Source organism: Adiantum capillus-veneris, chromosome 4 (assembly GCF_014529385.1).
Source record: "Adiantum capillus-veneris isolate H3 chromosome 4, ASM1452938v2, whole genome shotgun sequence".
NCBI lineage: Eukaryota > Viridiplantae > Streptophyta > Polypodiopsida > Polypodiales > Pteridaceae > Adiantum > Adiantum capillus-veneris.
In genome coordinates, this window is record NC_140934.1 from 146,093,727 (window position 1) to 146,116,729 (window position 23,003).

Below are 23,003 nucleotides of genomic sequence, written 5' to 3' on the forward strand. Positions count from 1 at the left end.
TCCGAAAATGCCTGGCTCACTTCTCGCTCCCAATGACAAGAATCACGGGCGCATGGTCGTGTCCGTCAGAGGAGGAACCTGCCAAAATGGCTGTAGAGTGACCTTAGGATCCCAGGAAGTGATCAAGATAGAACTGATCACGCCACGGGAGGCTGACCCCTCCTAAAAGCCTATCAGGGCGAGAGAAGCTAAGACTCCCATGCTGCAAAAGCCTCATGCTGCCATACATCAGATAACGTGAAAGTCAAACATAAACTTGTCCTGTAGGATTAAAAATATTGCCACCTTGCAGCCTTGCGTGTTTCCTCTTTTTGTCTTGTAGATATTGAGGATGTTTTTTATTAGTCAAATGTATTGTATGGCAAATCAAAATGAGTCATCACATACTGTAATTTAAGATCTTTCCTCAATTATAAGGCTTAGTAACCTGTATTCTTTCCACAGCATATCGTCATTGAAGACAGTTTGTGGTCACTGCTTGTTGCATTGTGAGGATCTGATTGTCTGTCGACTCTAATTGTGCATTGCTTCAAACAAGTGGAAATCTATGTCGAAGTTAAAGTCCAGGCTTTGAAGAGAGAATTTATGTTTCAAGCAGCTATTCCAAGTGGGATCTTGTGGGAGTAAAGGTCAGTTTCAAAAAATCATGGCTAAAGCTTTTCGTGTACCTTCATCCAAAACATGAATAGAGGATGCTTGAACTTGCATTTTGTGCTGGATGGACACCCTTGTCAGTGGATTCAATGATTTGGCAAGCTACTTGCGTGAAGCCCTTGGTATCCACCATTTGCTGGGTCAAATCCTAGAGCAGAGCAGGACATTATAGAATGACTTAAAACTCCTTGTCAGTTTTATTTGTGAAAGTGCACTTTCTTCCACATTTATACACATATTGCTCCACTGTGCTTCTTTTGCCCCTTCTGTTTCTGTGATGATAAGAAATGACTGTTTTACAGGTCAGTGTAGATGCAATGTTTGATGCTCAAGTGAAGAGGATACATGAGTATAAGAGACAGTTTTTGAACCTTCTGAGCATCATTCATCGGTATGACTGCATTAAGGTGTGAAATATCTTTCTATCCAAATCCATGGGTCGCTTATTTCTTGACAATCATATATACAAGCTCATGCGAACAATTACTGCTATTCAGAACATGGCTGCTGATGAGAGAAAAAGAGTGGTCCCACGAGTCTGCATCTTTGGTGGAAAGGCACCTCCAGGATACGAGTTTGCAAAGAAGATTGTCAAGTTGGTACATGCAATAGGGGAGAAAGTTAACAATGACCCAGAAGTTGGGGATCTTCTTAAAGTGGTAATGATAGGTCACTTCTGTGACTGTTCTCAACTTTCAGGCTCCAACTTGAGAAATTTAAGGCTTAGTTTGAGAGGCTTTGTTTCCTGGGCCTTTTGATGATCACAAAAGCTACTTCTTTAACTCGTCCTGGAGGGTAATTAGGTCTACAAGGGAGCGCTATTGATTTCTGACTCTGTGAATGCAGATTTTTATTCCAGATTACAATGTATCGGTGGCAGAGCTGATCATTCCGGCTTGTGATCTCTCCCAGCACATCAGGTCAGTTATAATCCATATTACTTTGTTTCTGGCATGAATGTCAATATATTTTTAGTGTACTATACCCCAAAAATAATGCGAAAACTATTAAAAAAAATTGAATTGCATGTGTTGTGAGTAAAATGGTTATGCTTGGATTAACAAGTTGCAAATGCTCAGCTGTCTCAAGACAATGGTCTTGTGGGGCAAAGCTCTGAGGCTTAGCTAGGGACTGTAAGGGGGGATATATAGGTACTTCCTAAATATAGGGTGGTTGAGAGGAGGTTTGTAGGGGGGGAAGGAGGGAGAACAAGACCTTGCATAGTATGCGGGCCTGCCTGAGGCACTAAAGACTCAATTCAGAGAAAGTTTTAGAATATGCTAGTTCAGTAGCTATGCAAGTTTTTTTTCTGTTGAATGTGGGTTTGTCTAAAATTCATTCTGCTAGTATGCAAGCTTGAGCTTGAGAAGTCCAGTTAGCAAGCTCATAGCAGACTTGTCACAACTCTTATATTCGAAAAACCATTCAGCCATAAACTTGGAAGGATATCATTGTCGAAGAAGAAAGGGCTTCCCTTGAGAACTAAAAATGGGCGGTCACAGATTTCTGCAACCGTGTGTGACTTGAAAGTGGTATTTATGGCTCGGGGAACTGTTCTCCTTTTCAAGGGAGTGTTTGGTTTATTTTTTGACCTCAACTGAAGCAGACATTTACCTCTCTGCTTTGACAGCTGTGCAATATCTTTTGTTAATTTCAAAGCATCAATAGGTCAGGAGGAAAAAATGTCTTCAGTATTAAGCTCTCTTTAAAATGTAGGTTTATCAAGTGATTTTATTATGAGTGCAGGTAAAGAGGCATTGAACCTAACACACTGCTTGTCAGTCGTTATTGTGCCCGTGCTAAAATTAGAATGACTCTTTGGTAAGTAAAATATAACTGATTTTATTATTGTATCTTGCAGCACACCAGGGAGTGAAGCGTCGGGTACTGGCAATATGAAGTTTGCTATGAATGGATGTCTGATTCTGGGGACCTTAGATGGCTCAAATATAGAAATAAGAGATGAAATTGGCCAAGAAAATATGGTACATTCCTGCAAGAATTTTCTTTTACTGACCAGTCTACCAATGTATATCATTTACACGCTCATGCATGTTTACCAAGGTGGATTCCAGTGTCCATCTTTGCAGAAATGCATGTGGATTGAGAGTGCTCACAGGAAATTTGTCTGCTGAATTTCCAGTTTACGTTTGGTGTGGTTGTTGATGATGTACCACGTCTGCGAACAGAACACAGAAATTTTCAGCCTCCACGTGAGTTTCAACGAGTCCTAGGGTATGTATTCTCATTTTAAGAGTTACTTCCTGGTAGTAGATCTTTTCAAGTATTTAACTTGGCTATGCATGCTTTGTAGGATGATTCGAGATGGAATTTTTGGATTCAAAGATTATTTCAATGCCTTGTGTGATGCTGTTGATGGAGAAACAGGCGATTACTATCTATTGGGACGAGATTTTCTTGCATACCTTGAAGCACAGGTCTCTCTATACACCCTTGCCCACACATACACACCCACTCTCTCTCTCTCTCTCTCTCTCTCTTTTTGGTCTCATAGGTCATTTTGGTCTTTTGAAGACGTTAATATAACATTTCATTTCTCTCTCGCTCGCCTACCCCCCCTGCTGCCGCGTCCTGCCGTCTGCACGCTGCCGCACCCTGCTCCCTTTTCCTCTGCCGCGCCCTGCTCCCCCTTTCCTCTGCTGCGCCTCCCCTCGCGCTGCATTTGAAAGCCCCCCCCCCCCCCCCCCCCCCCCCCCCCGCTCCGCCTGCACAACCCGCCACGAGCTGCTCCCCCGCTCCCAGCGTGAGGTACCCCCTCTTTCTACACGTAAGGTACCCTCTACGCGAAGGATGTCCCCCCCTTCCTCTACGCGTAGGATGCCCCCCCCCCCCCCCCCCCCCCCCCCCCCCCCCCCCCCTCTTTTTTTAAGCGTAGCATGTCCCCACCCTTCTTCTACGCGTAGGAAGTCGTTTTTTTGTTTGGGATACGGTATCAAATTCCCATTGTTGTATATGCTTGCTCTCATAGGTCAATTTGGGCTTCTGAAGGCGTTAATATATCATTTCATTCCATTTTACTTTTATTTTATTTTATTTTTCCTTTTCTCTTCTTGATACCCCCCTCCCTCTCTCTATCTCTCGTCTGCACTCTAATATATCATTTCACTTTATTTATCTTATTTCTTTTTGATACCCCCCTCCCCCCTCTCTCTATCTCTCGTTGGCATTCTCTCGTAGCTCCGTGCCACCCCACTCACCTAGCTATCGCGCGTGCTGCTAGTGTGGGTGCACAGGTACGCTTAGGGACCCCTTGGCGGACGACGATCAAGCATGAGGAAGATGAACGATAAAGCCGACCCCCTAGAGGATGACATACAAAAGTGCAAAGAGGAAATGACGGAGGTCACTACCAAGATGTACCGCAAGCTCTGGGGCACAATAAACATGCTCAAAGGACGCGTGCTGATCCAAGAGAGCAAAATAAGTACGCTGGAAGACCGAGTGACGACTCGAGAGGCAGAGATTGCGTCGCTCAAGAAAGATCTCGCCGAAGCCCGATTTAGAAACACACTGGAAGAGGGCGAACTGCAACCCTCAGTAATCGAAGAAATCGACACAATCAAGGAGCAAGTACGGGCCATCAAAGAGGGAGAAGAGACGACTTCTTGGGTGGATGTTCTTACCAAAACTCAACAGAATGTGGATGAAGCCGAGAAATGGATCAAGGTGGAAAAGAAAGGAAAAGGCAAGGAGATAACGCCCACGTCCACACCCACTATCATCAATCAAACACTAGAGGAGGAACAAAGGAGACGGATGTGCGCTTTACATGTGAGAATTTGCGGTCTTAAAGACAAAGGCAATGTGGACGAAGAAGTAAAAGAACTCACAGCCTTGATGGGGGTGCATGAGCCGGCGCACACAAGGGCATGGAGAGTGGGCAACATAAAGAAAAATGGAAGCAGTGGAGAAACCTCAAAAGAAAGAGCACTCATCCTCCGCTTTCCCTCCATGGAAGCGAAGAAGTCCTTGAAAAAAAGACCAACTCTTAAAGAGACTGGCATCTTTCTCGGGGATGATCTCACCCTCTCACCGATCGCCCATATGCAGGAAGTAATGCCGGAAATTAGAGCGGCAAGGGAAAAAGGCAAGATTGCCTTTTACAGAGATGGGAAAGTGGTAATACTAGAGCGACACTCCACATGATGGTGCGAGACTTATGGGACCACACTCAAAGTCGTTGCCTGGAACTGTAATGGATCTATGCGTCTTGATGTAGGTGCTTTTGAGGATAGCTTTACGGGAAGAGACATCATCTTTTACTCTAAGACACACCAGGTCCCTGGGCAATCCATGCCTCATATCAGTGGATACAGGTGGGAGACAGCTTACAGACAAGAGACACGCTCAGAACACAGAGGGCAGGGCTCGGAGGGAGTGGCAGTGTTATTTAGAGAGGATCTGCAGCCACTGATACATATAGCCCGCAGGGATAAACAGGCTAGGTACATGTGGGTGAGATTGAAAGCAGAGATAGGTAGATATCTCTGCCTAGCTATTTGCTACTTTCCCTCGAGTACATCAGTTTATGCATCACCTAGAGGACAGTCCTCTTTCTCTATTCTAGATGATGACATATGGGAGTTCTCTAGAGATGGTGACATCATCATACTAGGGGACTTCAATGCTAGGACTGCCCATCACCAGGCAGTGTTTTATGATACTTCAGAGGAGATGCTAAGAGAGCTAGATGTCATGGAGAGGGGCCTGTCCAGACTATCACACGATGTGGAATATACTGAGTATGGGTGACACCTGATAGACATTGGCATTGCCCATGGATTGGCCATCTTGAACAGCCTAGAGAGATTTCCTGCTGTTGGAGGTTCTACATGCTTCCCACACAGGCATGGAGCCAGCACTGTGGATTATGTCATGGCATAGCCGAATCTCATCTCTAGTATCCAGGATCTCAGAGCTGGGCCCAGACCGATCGGGGTAGCAGTAGATCATGCTCTGATGTCGATGACCATCTCTTTCCAGTTTAGTGTAGCACAGAGGCCACGGGTAGCAGCCCCTACTCGCTACGCATTCACACGGGAGACGGATTCTGTATACATGGACGGAATCTACAGACGCCTATGCACTGAGGACCCGGGGCGACCTTTTGAGGAACTAACTACTATACTGACATAGACATTACATGAGGTAGCAGCAGAGGCATACCCACACACCCGGCCTGAGCAGAGCCGCCGATCAGGAAGCATGCCCCAGAACAGCTGGTACGATGAGGAGTGCCGCCAGACTAGAGCCAAACTTCAGAGGGATGTGCTTTTGGGAGATGTCACTCACAAGCAATCACAGATTGACTTCCGACGCCTGGTACGGCGGAAGAAGAGAGCTTTCTTGGCTCGACTCAAGTAGGATCTATATCAGCTATTCTTGAGTCAGGACTCGCGGGAGGCATGGCGGCTCTTTCATGCGCAGGCCCCCCCCCCCCCCCCCCCCCCCTTCTATTTCCTCCAAAGAGACGTGGGGTCAGTACGCATCATCCTTGTACACAGTATCTGGACAACCGCCCCTCCCCAACCCCCCCCGACCCATGCGCACACACGTGTGCTTTTTTCACCGCCGAGATGGTGAAGAAAACAATTGACAGGATGAGGACCGGGAGAGCATATGATCATGATGGCTTAGTCGCCAAGCATTTTATGCATGCCAAAGACCTACTAGCGGAGCTTCTAGCAGTTATGTTAAACCGTGCCATGTGTGAAGGCCTACCGGACACTTGAAGCCTATCTACGATCGTACCTATCTTCAAGACAGGAGACCCCATGGAACTTGGGAATTATCGCACTATTATGATTGGGCACACATTGGCACGGTTGTATGCATCCATTCTTGAGCAACAGCTGAGTAGATGGGTAGAGAGGGAAGGAATGCGTGCAACTCGGCAAGCAGGGTTCAGGAGAGGCTTCTCTACTCTTGACCATATCTTCACACTCAGGGCCATTATCGAGGAAGGCAGATCTCATGGGAGACGGATCTATTGTAGCTTTGTGGACTTCCGCAAAGCTTTTGACACAGTACCCAGAGCTAGATTGATGCGCAGATTACAGGAAATGGGAGTACCCACAGAGCTCATTTGGGGGATCATGGCATTGTACAGATTAGTAGTAGGGCATGTACGCACCCCGAAGGGACTTTCTACGCGGGTTCACTCCACTATTGGGGTGAAGCAAGGCTGCCCGCTCTCTCCTACTCTTTTCGGTATGTATGTGGATGAGGTTTCTGACTACATTGACAACGATGGGGATAAAGGTGCACAACTGGCAGGGACATGGATTCCACTTCTGTTATATGCTGATGATATTGTGTTGATCTTCCAATCCCCAGAGGGAATGCAACGTCAACTGGATACTCTGCATACGTTTGCCCACAAAAGTGGTTTGTCTGTCAACCTTGGTAAAACCAAGGTGATGGTGTTTAAGACTATCCCACAATAGATCAAGAGATCAGCACCTCCATTCACATACGGCCAGGAGACTGTGGAGTACACAGACTCTTGCACTTACCTTGGAGTGGTTTTCAGCGGACCTACATTCTCACTCAGAAGAGTAGCAGAGACTAGACTGACTAGAGCCCACGCAGCATTGGGTAGATTGGAGAGGATGTGTTCGTAGGTTCAGTTTCAGGAGCCCCGGACGAAGCTCTTTCTCTTTGACACCTTGGTGGCTTCAGCATTGCTCTATGGGCCGAGAGATGGGGGCCTTCTTTGGATCACCACGGGAGGTCGGGTCACACAGACGGATGGGGGAACATGGAGAAACCTCTCGTCTCTATGATCTCGCGGCTCATTAGAGCCAAGGCATCAGTACCACGGGCCATTATCCGCGCAGAGCTAGCGGCTCCCCCACTAGTGGTGGAGGCGCTCACCAGATCAGTCTCCTTCATAAACTGCACATGGGAACTTCCGAGAGATAGATATGCTCGCATAGCACTTGAGTCCTCTCGACAATTAGCCATACAAGGAGATACAACATGCTGGTATGGGGAGATGACATCATGGTTCAGGCGCATGGGTTCAGCATAGACAGGTTGCCACCATTCTAGTACTCATTGGAGGCACCATCTCTCATTCTTACACAGTCGGAGATCACCAAGCTCATCCGCCAAGACTTGACCCAGCTAGACACCAGGAGGACATGGATACAACCAGCACAAGAATTGGGCACGAAGATGGCTTTCTACAGAGACCACCTTCTCCAACTTACGGAAGATGGTTTTGTGACGAGACCAAGATACATGGATATACACTTGTCTCATGGGATACGATCTGCTATTGGCCAACTACGCACATTGTCTCACCAGTTGCGGATTGAAATTGGGAGATATAGCGGAGTACCAGCAGAGGCCAGGACTTGCCCCTTGTGTGACATGGAACCTGAGACAGAGCTGCATTACACATGCCGCTGCCCTGTCTACTACGAGATACGAGGCCGCTTCCATTCCTTGTTCAGAGAGGGTTTTGGACCACTCTCAAGAGTAATGGGATATGAAGATCAGAGATGCCTAGGTTTGTTCTTGCTCGAGCTGCGCAGACACAGAGAGAGCCTGATGAATGGCAGGGCTAGCCAATCTCAAAGACGGATCACAGACTTCTTCAGAGCAGACACGGGACAGCCGCAAGAGCCACTCCCACAGCAGAGCTCCCCGTTGTCTCACACCAGAGGCACATTGATCGACCGAGCGAATGAACTGGGGAAATCCAGGCGTCCCACGACTGTGAAGGACTACACAGCACCGACGGCGGCTACGTCAAAAGATTCGGAGCACGCTGGCTAGGCATGCACGACGCCCGATCAGACTACTAACCATGGAGGAAATTGATGAGATTCGCCAATGACCGATGCTAGATTTTTTGTGATAAGCCGCCCATTTTTGATTAGTTTTTTTGCTTAGCTCACATCGACCAATCTAGGATCCCATAGTATATATCCTTGTTTTGTACTGTTGTTAGGTTATTTTCGTTACTCTGACTTTGTATCAGATCCACCACTTTGTAACTTTCTGGTCTCATAGGTCAGTATGGCCTTTTGAAGACGTTAATATAACATTTCATTTCATTTCTGTCTCTCTCTCTTCCCCCCCCCACCCACCCACCCACCCACCCTATGGCACATTACCTAGAGTGATGGGATACCTGTGGGAGACTACTTTTAGACAGGATGTGAGATCAACGCATAGAGGACGTGGGTGAAGAGGTGTGGCAGTCCTATTCGGGGAGGAGCTTCAGCCCCTCATTTGTATTGTTCGGAGAGATGAGCAGGCCAGATATATGCAAGTCAAAGTGAGAGCGGCGACAGGGAGGCCACTCTACGTTGCAATATGCTATTTTCCCCCTAGCACATCTCATTTTGGATCGCCCAAGGGGCAGTCACCCTACATGATATTGGACCAGGACATATGGGAGTTCTCTAGGGATGAAGATGTCATTCTTCGTAGAGACTTTAATGCAAGGACGGGCCAATGTCAGACAGCTTTCTACAAAACCTTAGAGATTCACACTGGATATGGGGGGAATCCGATAGAGACGGGGACTGCACATGGTCTGGCCATCTTGAATGGTCCCCAGAGATTTCCAGCATCGAGTGGGCTCACTTGTTTTCCTCATAGACATGGGGCTAGCAGAGTGGATTAGGTTTTGGCTCAGATCAGTTTTATACCCTCTATTCAGGACTTTACAATCGGGCCGAGTCCTATCAGGGTGGCACTAGATCATGCCCTCTTCATATTTACCATCTCATTCCAGTTTAGCACAGATCGACTGGCGCAGACATTTACACATACCTTGTACACTTTTACTTAGGAGATTGATTGTGTTTACATAGCTGGTGCATATAGATGCTTATGCACGGAGGACCCAGGGAGACCTCTAGAGGAGCTCACTTATATATTGACAGACACTGCAAGATGCAGTGTCAGAGGCATACCGACACACTAAGCCCGGGTAGAGACGTTTTGGGAGCATACTGTAGAATAGCTGGTATGAAGAGGAGTGCAGAGAGACGAGGGCCCACCGCCTTCAGAGTGAGGTACTTCTAGGAGTCATCCCTCACCGGCAGTCACGGATTGCTTTTCGGCGGTTGGTGCAACAGAAGGAGAGGGCGTTTCTAGCTTGATCAGAGCAGGATTTATACCAGCTGATTTTGAGCCAGGATTCATGCGAGGCATGGAGACTCCTCCATAGGCATTCTCCCCCACCAATTATCACGTCTACGTTCGTATGGGGTCAGTATGCATCATCTCTCTACATAGTCTCGGGGAAGCCACCTGTTCCGGATCCGATAGAGCCATGCCCACACACATGCGCTTTCTTTACCACCGAGATGATAAAGAAGGCCATTGATAGGATGAGGACCAGGAGAGCATATGATTACAATGGCCTAGTAGCAAAGCATTTTATACATGCCAGAGAGATGCTTGCAGATCTTCGAGCAGTGATGTTCAACCGTGCAATGTGCGAGGGTCTTCCTGATACTTGGAGTTTGTCTACTATCGTACCTATCCTCAATTCAGGGGACTTTATGGAGCCTGGGAACTACTGCACTATCATGATTGGACACACATTGGCACGGTTGTACACGTCCATCCTTGAGCAGCAGTTGAGTAGATAGGCAGAGAGAGGCAGTAGGACATGCGAGTTTCAAGAGAGGTTTCTCTACTCTTGATCATATTTTGACACTCAGAGCCATTATTGAGGAAGGGAGATCACATGGGAGACTGCTCTACTTTCATGGGCAAACGTATGCAAAGCATCCAAGTGAGGATTGCATCCCCTCCGGAGAGTCGGAGATCAACACAATATCATCAACATATAATAATAGTGGAATCCATGTCCCTCCCAGCGGTGCGCTTGTATCACCATCTCTCTCAATGTAGTCAAGCTCATCCACATACATACCAAAAAGAGTCGGAGAGAGCGGGCAGTCTTGCTTCACCCCAATAGTGGAGTGAAGCGGTGTAGATAGACCCTCTGAGGTGCGTACATGCCCTACTACTGATCTGTACAATGCCATGATCCCCCAAATGAGCTCTATGGGTACTCCCATCTCCTGTAATCTACGCATCAATCTAGCTCTGGGTACTGTGTCAAATGCTTTGCGGAAGTCCACATAGGTACAATAGATCTGTCTCCCATGGGATCTACCCTCCTCAATGATGGCCTTGAGTGTCAAGATATGGTCAAGACTAGAAAAACCTCTCGTGAACCCTACCTGCCCAGTTGCACGCATTAACCAGAGTTGCACTACACATGCCACTGCCCCGTCTACTATGAGATACGAGGCCGCTTCCATTGCTTGTTGGGAGAGGGCTTTGGACCACTCTCCAAAGTCATGAGGTACGAGGATCAGAGATGCGTGGGTTTGTTTCTGCTCAATCTGCGCAGACACAGAGAGAGCGTGATGAGAGGAGAGGCTCGCCAGTCTCAGAGACACATCACAGACTTCTTTAGAGCAGACACTGGACACCCGGAGGAGCTACTACCACAGCAAAGCTTGTCGCCTCACACCAGAGGCACACTGATCGATTGAGTGATGAGTTGGGGCGATTCAGACGCCCATGACTGCGAGGACTACACAGCATCGACGGAGGCTACATCAGAGGATTCGGATCACTTTGGCCCAACATGCACGACGCTCGATCAAACTCCTAACCATGGAGGAGATTGATGAGATTCGCCAGCGACCGATGTTGGATCTCTTGTGATTTAGCTATCCCAGCTAGCTGCTTAGTTCACACGTACCTGTTTAGGATTTCATAGTATTTTTATTTTAGTCATTTTGTTACTCTGACTTTGTATCACATCCACCACATTGTAACGCTCTGATCTCATAGGTCACTTTGGCCTTTTGAAGACGTTAATATAACATTTCACTTCATTTCATCTCTCTCTCTCTCTCTCTCTCTCTCTCTCTCTCTCTCTCTCTCTCTCTCTCTCTCTCTCTCTATACGCACTATCGCAGCCATTCGGCTATGTCCCATTTCCTTCGATGCGAGGTAGGGCGTTGGGGCAATGGAGAAGAGTCAAAATCGACTGTGCACATTTTGCTCACTGCAAGTTCGAGAGTTTGAGTACCACACACTACTAGAGTGCTCAGCTTTTGGTCACATCTGAACTTGCTTCTCTCACATTTTCAGCCATAACTTAGACCTACACACTTTCCTCTCCCAGCCAGAGTGTGGGCTCTCCATTGCGACTCTCATCACCACAATTTTGGAGCATCGAGAGTCACTCATCAGCCATACACATACTATATCACGTGTAAGTTTGGTCCCATAGGTCATATTTCACCTCTGAGGACGATAATAAAATCTCTCTCTCTCTCTCTCTCTCTCTCTCTCTCTCTCTATGTAGATGCAGAGCATACACTGAGATCAGAGGCAGGTATGAGGCCTTATTCAGAGGACAGCCCACTCTCCGAGAGATCATGGACTCTCGAGATCAGAGACAGCTCGGACGTTTCTTACTAGAGATACAGAGCCATCGGGACACACTACTACAGCCACACACAGCTACACAGACAGAGGGGAGACAGTCGCAGCTCACAGACTTCTCTCAGAGGATTGCCGCCCCTCCCTCACCAGACACTCAGAGGAGAGTGACACTTCCACAGGCGGAGGTGAGCCGAGCTAGACGACGACCACGAGTCACAGGCTACAGGGCCGCGAGCTCCCACCACCGATAGATCGAGGAGATCCGAGCCCGGGAGCGCCGTGCCACTGAGGAGCGAGTGGCTCAGATGAGGGCCGACCCGACAGCTTTCATCCGGGTACCCTTGGCACCAGACCCGCCCATGTACCACATCTTACATCCCCCCATTAGTACAGGATGGAGCTAGATAGCTTGATGCATTCTCATGATTGTACTACCTTGAGCATATAGACATGCATATACCCCCTAGAGATAGAGCTCCATCCCTCCTCAGATACTCCACTACCTACATTCAGTTCAGTTTTGTATCAGTTTTGTTTCATTTGTCTTTCCGATAGACGGATGACATACACACCATGTACATTTGGTTTGTCTCATAGGCCGATTTCGGCCTGACATAGACGTTAAAAATCTTTCTTTCTTTCTTTCTTTCTCTCTCTCTCTCTCTCTCTCTCTCTCTCTCTCTCTCTCGCGGATTCACAAGCACTTAAAGAAGAGGTCTCAGCCCTCAAGCGAGAGCTTGCTGATAGAGAAAGCAGTGGATTAGAGGAAGGGGAATTCCAGTCCTCGGTGATAGAGGAAATCAAGGTCATCAAGGAGCAGGTACGGATGATCAAAGAGAAGGACAAACAGAAGGTGTTAAAGACGTCTTCGTGGATGGATGTGATCATGAAGACGCAGAAGAAGGCAGATGAGGCCGAGAAATGGATAGAAGTCGCTAAGAAAGGGAGAGGGAAAGAATCCACATCTGTCCCCACTCCTACAATCATCAACATGACTCTAGAAGAAGAGCATCCAAGGAAAACTAGAGCTTTGCATATAAGAGTAACCGGTCTAAAAGACCGAGATGATGTGGAAGGGGAAGTCGAAGAACTTCTCCGCATGATGGGTAGTGAGGCTACTCATACAAAGGCATGGAGGGTAGGGAAGAGATACAAGGGAATGGAGAGACTTCAAAAGGGAGAGCTTTAATCATCCGTTTCCCATCCATGGAGGAAAAGAACTTCTTGAAGAGGCGTCCTACACTAAAGAAAACGGGCATATTCCTTGGAGATGACCTCACTCTCACACAGCTTGCGCATATGAGAGAGGTAATGCCAGAGATTCAAGCTGCAAGGGAGAAGGGAAAGACGGCTTTCTACAGAGATGGTCGGGTGGTGTTTGTAGAGCGGCGCTCCACATGACGTTGCGAGACCTATGGGACCACACTTAAAGTTGCCACGTGGAATTGTAATGAATCTATGCGCCTTGATGTGGGTGCTTTTGAGAATAGTTTTGCGGGAAGAGACATCGTCTTCTACTCTGAGACACATCAGGCCCCTGGGCAGTCTATGCCTCACATCAGTGGATATAGATGGGAGATAGCCTGTGGACAGGAGACACAATCACAGCACAGAGGGCGGGGCTCAGGAGGAGTGGCAGTGTTATTCAGGGGAGGAGTTGTAGCCATTGATACATTTAGCCCGCAGGGATGAGCAAGCTAGGTACATGTAGGTGAGATTGAGAGCAGAGACAAGCAGATATCTTTACTTTGCTATTTTCTACTTTCCCCTGAGTACGTCAATTTATGCACCACCTAGAGGACAATCCCCCTTTTCTATTTTGGATGATGACATATGGGAGTTCTGTAGAGATGGTGACATCATCATTCTAGGGGATTTCAATGCTAGGATTGCCCATCATCCGACAATATTTTATGATACTTCACAGGAGATGCTCAGAGAGCTGGATGTTGCAGAGACGGGCCTATCCAGGCTATCACAGGATGGGGAACACACTAAGTATGGACGACACTTGATAGACATGGGGATTGCACATGGATTGGCCATCTTGAATGGCCCACAGAGATTTCCCGTTGCGGGGGTTTTACATGCTTTCCACACAGACATGGAGCCAGCACAGTGGATTATGTCATGGCACAGCCGAGTCTTATCTCTAGTATCCAGGATCTCACGGTTGGACCCAGACACCTGTTGGTGTGGCAGTGGATCATATTCTTGTGTCGTTGACCATCTCTTTTCAGTTTAGTGTAGCACACAGGCCACGGGTAGTAGCCCCTACTTGCTACACCATCACAGGGGAGACGGACTCTGTATACATAGATGGGATCTACAGACGCCTGTGCACAGAGGAGCCAGGGCGACCTCTCGAGGAGCTTACTACTATACTGATACAGACACTACATGATGTAGTAGAGCAGAGGCATACTCACATACCCGGCCTGAGCAGAGACGCCGTTCAGGGAGCATGCCCCAGAATAGTTGGTATGATGATGATCTCGCGGCTCATTAGAGCCAAGGCTTCAGTACCACGTGCTATTGTCCGGGCAGAGTTAGCTACCTCCCCACTAGTGGTTGAGGCCCTCACTAGATCCGTCATGTCCCCCTGTGTGACATCGAGCTTGAGACAGAGTTGCAGTACACATGCCACTGCCCCGACTACTACGAGATACGAGGCCACTTCCATTGCTTGTTCAGAGAGGGCTTTGGACCACTCTCCAGAGTCATGCGGTACGAGGACCAAAGATGCCTGGGTTTGTTTTTGCTCGAGCTGCGCAGACACACATAGAGCCTGATGAGAGGAGAGGCTAGCCAGTCTCAGAGACAGATCACAGACTTCTTTAGAGTTGCCACTGGACACCCAGAGGAGTTACTACCACAGCAGAGCTCATCGCCTCACACCAGAGGCACACTGATTGACCGAGCGACTGAGCTAGGGAGATTGAGACGCCCCCGATTGCGGAGGACTACACAGCATCGATGGAGGCTGCATCAGAGGATTTGGATCACTTTTTCGCGACATGCACGACGCCTGGTTTGACTACTGACCATGGAGGAGATTGATGAGATCCGCAAGCGACCGATGTGGATCTCTTGTGATCTAGCTATCCTAGCAAGCTGCTTAGTTCACACCTAGCAGTTTAGGATTCCATAGTATTTTATTTTGTCATTTTGTCATCTTGTTACTCTGACTTTGTACTAGATCCACCACATTGTAACGCTCTGATCTCATAGGTCACTTTGGCCTTTTGAAGACGTTAATATAACGTTTCATTTCTTTTCCCCATGATAGGAGCTGACGGGTAGAACACCATTGCGTGAGAGTCTGCAGATGTGGCTGAGGCTGGCGTTGTGGACTGAGCGGCGCTGCAGAGCTACTGGTTGCCTGGAGGGGCTGCGCAGAGTCGCTAGAGGCTGTGGCTGGCGGCTGGGCATGTAGACAAAGCAGCGTGTAGACAGAGCAGCGCGTTGGAGAGGTAAGCACAGTAGGGCGCAGGGTAGCGGGGCTCTCTCTCTCTCTCTCTCTCTCTCTCTCTCTCTCTCTGAGGATAAGGGAACTCCAGCGATCAATGCAAGAGCAGCAGCCTGCTAGCGTTTTCAGCTAGAACTCCATCGTGGGGTTTCTGTGGGTCTTCGCTAGCAGCAGGCTATCATCACAGCATCAGTATTCAGTTGTTCAATACTTCCAGCCCGTCAGCACCGCCATTATCAGTATTCAACCGTACCGTCAGTACCCGCAGTTCCACATCACCATCAGTATTCTAGAGCATTCACATTCATCGTGTTCAGCCCAATACATCATCTTCAGCATTGTATCAGCCTGCCCATGGCGTGGAGCTCACAGCATCAGCCATCACATTTAGCCACTGCGGGTTGGCGGAGCAGAACCCTATCAATACTCAATAGTGTTACTAAACACGAGCAGAATTGAGGGTCTGCGCAACAGGGGCCGGTATGATGGAGGTTATGAGCGCTTGACTAGTTTGCAAGTCCCGTACGAAGGCAACCTTCATGCTTACAAACAAGCGGATAACTCAAGTGAAAAGGGAGATGAAGGAATGGTAAGCAGAGATGGAAGGATGGTGGAAGGAGAAGGCAAACCTTCTTCAAATGCTCCTCAATGAAGGCACGCAATGTAAGAAGGAGAAAGAGGACCTGCAAGTAGAGATATGAGCACTTAAGGGCGGATTCACAAGCACTCAAAGAAGAGGTCTCAGCCGTCAAGCGAGAGCTTGCTGATAGAGCAAGCAATGGACTAGAGGAAGGTGAATTCCAGTCCTCGGTGATCGAGGAAATCAAGGTCATCAAGGAACAGGTACCTGTGATCAAAGAGGAAGAGAAACAGAATGGGGCAAAGATGTCTTTGTGGGTGGATGTAATCACGAAGACATAGAAGGAGGAAGAAGACACAAGGAAATGGGGAGACTTTGTAACAAACTTGGACACCCCAAGTCGAGAATCTACCGCGACTCCACAAATAAATACTTCAAAACAGTTCACAGTTTAAAATTGATTCGACACCGGCCCAACGGAGTTCCGTGCCTAGAGATATTGGCCCCAAAGACTAGCGCCCCTTTCGGTATGTCTTTTTCTATTAATCTGTGTTCAAAGTACAAAAGTGCAGGCATGCGCTCACTCTCAGACTCTGCGTCTAGATGCTCTAAGTTGTGAGAGGCCTACCCGCATATTTAAAGATTACCAGGGATGCTAAAAGCAGGGCCCCAAAAGCTGGCCAAAAATAAAGCCCTTTCAATTTGCCTCTCACAAACCTTCTTATGATATTAAAGCAAGGCTCAAACTTTACGTAGCCGAAAAGCTCTCTCTCTGCATAGATAAAAAGCAGCCCACACCATGCTTTTCCTTACGACTTTCAAGTTTGTTTATCTTTCTTTCTTGGGTCGGCACGCGCTCTTCGAGGATTTATTGTGCCTAGGAGATTGCGATTAATTTTGTTGATGACCTCGCCCATTTTCTTCTTTGCATTTTTGAATGGTCTGCTGCAGTGGGTCGTCCTTGTCAGTAAGCTTCTTCATGTTTGAGAAACACGGTGGGGGAGGGAGAGGTAGAGAGGAGAAAAGAGTGGGGAAGAGCATACTATGCAGGTACGTGTTTCCACATGATTTTCAGTAAATTCAGATTGGCTAGGAATGTAGTTGCGTGTGGCATGCCACACGCAACTACATTCCTAGCCAATCTGAATTTACTGAAAATCTGAATTTCTGAAAATCTGAACGGCAGGCTGAAATTCTGAATTTGTGCAGATATTTGTAAAATTTGAAAACTTCAAAGAGTTCCTGAGAAAATTCTGCCCTCTGCCCTAGCGAAACGAAACAAGGAAATGAGGGTTGGGGGGAGAGAAATGAAATGATATATTAACGTCTACAAAAGGCCAAAATCACCTATGAGACCAACTGATTACAATGATGAGTCTAGTACCAAGTCTGGGTACAAACAAACAAAACTACAAACAAGGAAACTGATAGGAGTGCTACCGACTCCTATGGGTGGCTGGTAGGCTGATCAATGGTATCATGCCAAAGGTACAAAGTGGGGATAAATGTCACCATGATATAATATAACAGTAGCATGAAGCCTATCCTGATCGACACTCTGGGTGTCGTGCTAGAATCCTGTGGATCCTCTGCCGGTGCTGCGTGGCTCCCCTCCTCATCAGTCGCGGTCGTCTCGATCTCCCTAACTCTATAGCTCGATCAATGAGAGTACCGCTGGTGTGTTTGGGTGGGAACCGAGCTCTGTGATGGTGGTGTCCCCTCTGCCTCTGTGGTACTCAGACTGAAGAAATCTGAGATGCGTCTCTGGGACTGTCTCTGTCTTTGCCCACTCAATAGAGCGTCTCTATGTCTCGGTATCTCAAGTAGGAATCATCCGAGACATCTTTGATCCTGATATCTCATGACTCTATCTAGCGAGTCAAAACCATCTCTGAATAAACAATGAAAGCGTCCCCGTATCTCATAGTAGACTGTGCAGGCAACATATGTAGTGAAACTGTGTCTCTGGCTCTGCATGGCATAACTGACATATCCTACTGTCTGCTGGTATGCCTCTGAATCTACCTGTCTCAATCCCAAGCTGGTGTGAAGATGTGCGAATCTGACCTATAGCACATCGTAACCCATGAGATAGATGTGTGTCCATGTAACTGGGCCGTGTGACAAATCCGTCTGTCATGAGTTGGAGAAGATGCTCTCTATAGAAAACCCTCTTTGTACCCAACTCCCGTGCTGGCTCTATCCATGTCCTCTTGCTATCAAGCTGGATAAGATCCTGCCGAATGAGTCTAGTAGTCTCCATCCGTGTAAGAGCCAAAGATGGTGCATCAAGAGAATACTGGAAAGGGGGCAGCCTGTCCATGCTGAAACCGTGCCTCTGAAACCATGAGCTCATCTGTGCATACCAACATGATGTATCTCCCTGTAATGCCAGCTGTCTAGATGACTCAAGAGCAAGCCTGGCATACCTGTCGCTGGTGGTGTCCTATAAGCTGTGTACAAATGATACTGATCTGGTGAGAGCCTCAACCTCCATAGGTGGGGCAGCCAGCTCCGCTCGTATGATGTCATGTGGGACCGAGGCCTTGGCTCTAATCAGGCTAGAAATCATAGATATCAAGGGTCTCTCCATATTACTCCATCCAGCACTGTCAACAGACAGCCCCCACACCTGAACCCCGTAGTGCATAACTGAAGCGACCAAAGTGTCGAAAAGCCATAGCTTTGTTCGAGGTTCGTGGAACTGAACCTGCGAACAAATCCTCTCTAAACCGCCTAGGGCTGCATAGGCACGAGTCAATCTAGAGAGAGAGAGAGAGAGAGAGAGAGAGAGAGAGAGAGAGAGAGAGAGAGAGAGAGAGAGAGAGAGAGAGAGAGAGAGAGAGAGAGAGAGATGAAATGAAATGAAATGTTATATTAATGTCTTCAAAATGCCAAAGTGATCTATGAGACCAGAAAGTTACAATGTGGTGGATCTAATACAAAGTCAGAGTAACAAGATGACAAAATGACAATAAAATACTACGGAATCCTAAACTGCTAGGTGTGAACTAAGCAGCTAGCTGGGATAGCTAGATCACAAGAGATCCTCCATCGATCGTCGCTGGCGGATCTCATCAATCTCCTCCATGGTCAGTAGCCTGACCGGGCGTCGTGCATGTCGCGCCAAAGTGATCCGAATCCTTTGATGCAGTCTCCGTCAATGCTGTGTAGTCCTCCGTAGTCGTGGGCGTCTGGATCTGAGAGAGAGAGAGAGAGAGAGAGAGAGAGAGAGAGAGAGAGAGAGAGAGAGAGAGAGAGAGAGAGAGAGAGAGAGAGAGAGAGAGAGAGAGAGAGAGAGAGAGAGTTTGTTGAATGGTTGGTGATTCGCGAATGGGTCACTGAATTTCTCACATGTCTATCCCGGGGCTCAGCTTTGCGTATTTTGTTATGCTACTTTATCATTTTATCATGGGACATCTTTTTGTGTATGCCATACGTGCTTTGACTCCATCGCTCCAGTCTTTACTCTTTACTGTCTTGTGCTATGTAGTGTGTCGAGTCTCGACAAAGGTATGGCTTGGATTTCATCTTATTTACATGGAGATTTGATGTTCTCGTCATTCTATGTGTTCACTATTCAGTCCATTGTTTTGTTTAGTTCTACTAGTAATGTTCGATGAATCTTGAGACTTGAAGGTGCAAGTAGTTATAACTTCTTGTCACTTTGAATTTCGCTCACTTTGAGTCTAAATTATGCAACTGCCTGATATCCTATAAACTAGAGTTAATGTCATTGATGTTGTTCACATTATCATATATGATGATCTCTCTCTCTCTCTCTCTCTCTCTCTCTCTCTCTCTCTCTCTCTCTCTCTCACACACACACACACACACACACACACACACACAGAAGAGTCTAGATTTGGCATAAATGTGTGCAAATAGGTATTGCACTGTGCACACCTATTATGTATATAGATGATACTATATGTACTCAAAATTGGTGTTTTGATCATACGTTTCATTGAGGCTCCTCTCTTGGGTGAAACATTTCGGGGTGAAACATTTCCGGTTTGAAATGTTTCGCGGCTACGCTGCATTTGGGCTCTAGTAGGTGGTTGGCTGAACTAGTAAAGCGTGTGGAATTGGTGTCCTAACCATTTGTTTGTGGAGAGAAGGAACTTGAATCTAGATTTGGCATAAATGTGTGTAAATAGGTATTGTGCTGTGCACACGTATTATGTATATATATAATACTATATATACTCAAAATTGGCGTTTCGATCATACGTTTCATCGAGATCCCTTTCTTGGGTGAAATGTTTTGGGGTGAAACGTCTCAGGTCTGAAACGTTTCGCGGGTACGTTGCATCTGGGCTCTGGAAGGTGGGTGGGAGAACTGGTAAAGCGTCTGAAATTGGTATCCTATCCATCTATTTGTGGAGAGAAGGAACTCGTCTTTGAGTCCGGGCTGACTCCGCAACATGCGAGTGCTCCTTGCTCTGCTAGGATGCATAAGGAACGTGGGCTTGAGCCTCAACGGGCTCTACCGCATGAGAAAGTTGCCTTGTTTTCTGTGGCACTGGTGGAGCTTGCAAGAATTCCATAAACTTGGGCTTCTGCACCAACCAAGAAAACACATTCACAATAGCAACCAAGTGTGGCTTGCACACATCCTCGTCTAGTTTCCCAGTCATAAAACCTTGAACTTGTGGAGCATTCACGTCAACAAAAGGCACAAACAGTAGTGGCCGCGAATCCTTGCCGACCTCAGAACACTGGAGGAACAACCTATCCGTCCTGTGAAGAAGAACCCTCTTCCTTGGTGTCATTCGTCCGGTCAACCATAGTGCAATTCGAAGTTCCTATGCTTTGTGTCTTTGCCAAAAACCAAGCAAGGCTCACTTCTTGAGAAAAAAGTGATTTTGTCTCGACCCGACAGAACCATAAAACCAGCCCGTAGACTCACTTAAGGGTGGTAGACTTTAGCTCTCACCTGATCTTTACGGTGGTTAACTTTACTGGAACTTTACGACACAATGGAACTTAACGAATAAACCTGTGACTGGAATTTAACACTTCAAACCACTGTTCGGCAGCTAGAGTGCTCCCAAGGAGACAACGACACCTTGTAGGCCCTAAAGGCGGGCGCCGCTTTCGGTGTTTCTTTATTCAATTAAACTTTGGAGAAAACGTGTAAACTCCTACGAGTTGTCCCACTTTTTTTGGGCTGAAAATTACCTACTGTAGCCCAATTTTGGCAGCATAACTGAAGTAGGAGGCTTCACAATCAAAATTCTTATACCCTAGGTGACTTCCCGCACGCATTAGAGCACTTTGATAATCCTGGCGAGAAAATACAGCACGCTGAAATCTCTGTTTTTCGCCTCTAAAATGCACCGGATCACTTGTTTCTCAGTTCCCTAGCTCCCCCAAAGCTCTTGGGACTGTTGAGGATCAAAAAGGGTCAAAACCCTAAACCTGCAAAAAACACAGCAGGCTGTAATTCCCTGTTTTGGGCTCCGTTTTGCGTGCATGTCGCATCCGTAGGAAGCCCTTGAGTGGCCGCACCCGTAGGGCTACTTGCCCTTTGAATTGGACGAGATTTCTCGCAAGAAATCTCTCTAAATCAATCTGTACCTGCGGAAGATTAGCAATTAGCTAATCCGGTACGTGTACAAAAGGCTCTTACCTAGGCAATAGCGCATAAACCCACATAACTGTACATACTGATAAGTAAGCCCTTGAACTGGGCATCAAGATTCTGTTTTCAAAAGGGGGGAGAGGTGTACGAGAGCGGAATCATCCTGCTACATGGAATAAAGGAGAAGGCAAGCTTTCCATCAAAGCTATGAACCTGCACCCACTACTCACACACACACTACACACACAGTGTAGGCTTCACGGAGGTAGCCTCAAACAGCCTTCTCTCTCAAATTTGGTCGTCCCCAGCTGAGGTGTCGTTGCAGATCGCTCACGGGCTACCATGTATCCGGTTTTCCGTTTTGAGTTAATTTCCTAGTACCCACCAACTTAAAAAGTGTCGCATGGGGCCTAAATGACTTTAAATTGATCCTGGCCACTCTTTTACAGCTCAGATTTCAGTGCCGATTAGCCTCGGCCCCGACCATCTCGTGGGATCTGGCCTGTACTGCTGTGGGTGACTCTCTCGGCCATCGACCATTTCACATTGGCCATACAATGTAATGTGCGGCCATTTGTGACTTCAAAAAAAGAGTCCCAAAAATTAAATAAAATCAAGGGAAAGAAACCAACATTAGTGATTGTTACAGCCTCGTGACACCGGGATCTCACACCTTTTTCCAGGGCTTGCGCACAGATCCGATCTTCCTACTTACTCCCTTGGGTTATAGACAAGGCACTCTACAGATGATCCCAAATGCAGGTCAACCAACTGGATTTATGCCAGCAACGCACAGTATTGACCATGATATGCAGCATCACGCTCTGGACCATGTGGAAGGCTCGATGCGTCCACATTCTCGGCTCACAATCCTCCCCTACGTCCACCATTTTGACATCCATTTGGACAGAGTTGCTGCATACCATTCGCAGTCAGTAAGATTCTTCAGCTGGCTACTGCAGGGCAGTGGAGCAGCGTCGATGCCTCTTTCTCCACACATGGGCACGCTTGTCAATTTTTTTCTGTCGAGATCTAGGCCACATCACATGACGTTATGCACCCTCACATCGAAACTGTGTAGCTCCTCTTCTCCATCGGGGTCGTCTAGATCTCCCTAGCTCCAATGCTCGGTCTATGAGAATGCCAGTAGTGCGGGCAGAACTCTCCACTGTTGGCTGCTCCTCTGTCTGTTCTTTTGGGTGTACAATATCTAGTGTAAAGAAATCTGTGATCTGTCTCTGGGGTTGTCTCTC

General features: G+C 47.3%; 3 protein-coding genes across 3 annotated transcripts in view; all 3 read left to right on the forward strand.

Annotated features, from left to right (window-relative positions):
• LOC147460122 (uncharacterized) overlaps nucleotides 1-574 on the forward strand; it is a 42,076-nt gene extending 41,502 nt beyond the window's left edge. The window contains exon 2 of the mRNA XM_086511244.1: nucleotides 445-574. The gene's annotated coding sequence lies outside the window, so the exon portion shown is untranslated. The remainder of the gene's footprint in view (nucleotides 1-444) is intronic.
• Nucleotides 1-23,003, forward strand: part of LOC147460121 (uncharacterized) — a 204,813-nt gene that overhangs the window by 176,046 nt on the left and 5,764 nt on the right. The window contains exons 16-21 of the mRNA XM_086511243.1: nucleotides 957-1,061; nucleotides 1,152-1,313; nucleotides 1,501-1,574; nucleotides 2,516-2,639; nucleotides 2,798-2,889; nucleotides 2,969-3,092. Coding sequence (XP_086367369.1) covers nucleotides 957-1,061; nucleotides 1,152-1,313; nucleotides 1,501-1,574; nucleotides 2,516-2,639; nucleotides 2,798-2,889; nucleotides 2,969-3,092 — 681 coding nt within the window. The remainder of the gene's footprint in view (nucleotides 1-956; nucleotides 1,062-1,151; nucleotides 1,314-1,500; nucleotides 1,575-2,515; nucleotides 2,640-2,797; nucleotides 2,890-2,968; nucleotides 3,093-23,003) is intronic.
• Nucleotides 3,953-6,079, forward strand: LOC147460124 (uncharacterized). The gene has a single exon (XM_086511245.1). It carries the CDS (start codon nucleotides 3,955-3,957, stop codon nucleotides 4,819-4,821), a length of 867 nt encoding a protein of 288 aa, XP_086367371.1. The 5' UTR covers nucleotides 3,953-3,954; the 3' UTR covers nucleotides 4,822-6,079.

Bases quoted from the DNA above. Each gene is read 5' to 3' on its own strand.
- LOC147460124 (XM_086511245.1), top strand. From the start codon at position 3,955: ATGAACGATAAAGCCGACCCCCTAGAGGATGACATACAAAAGTGCAAA.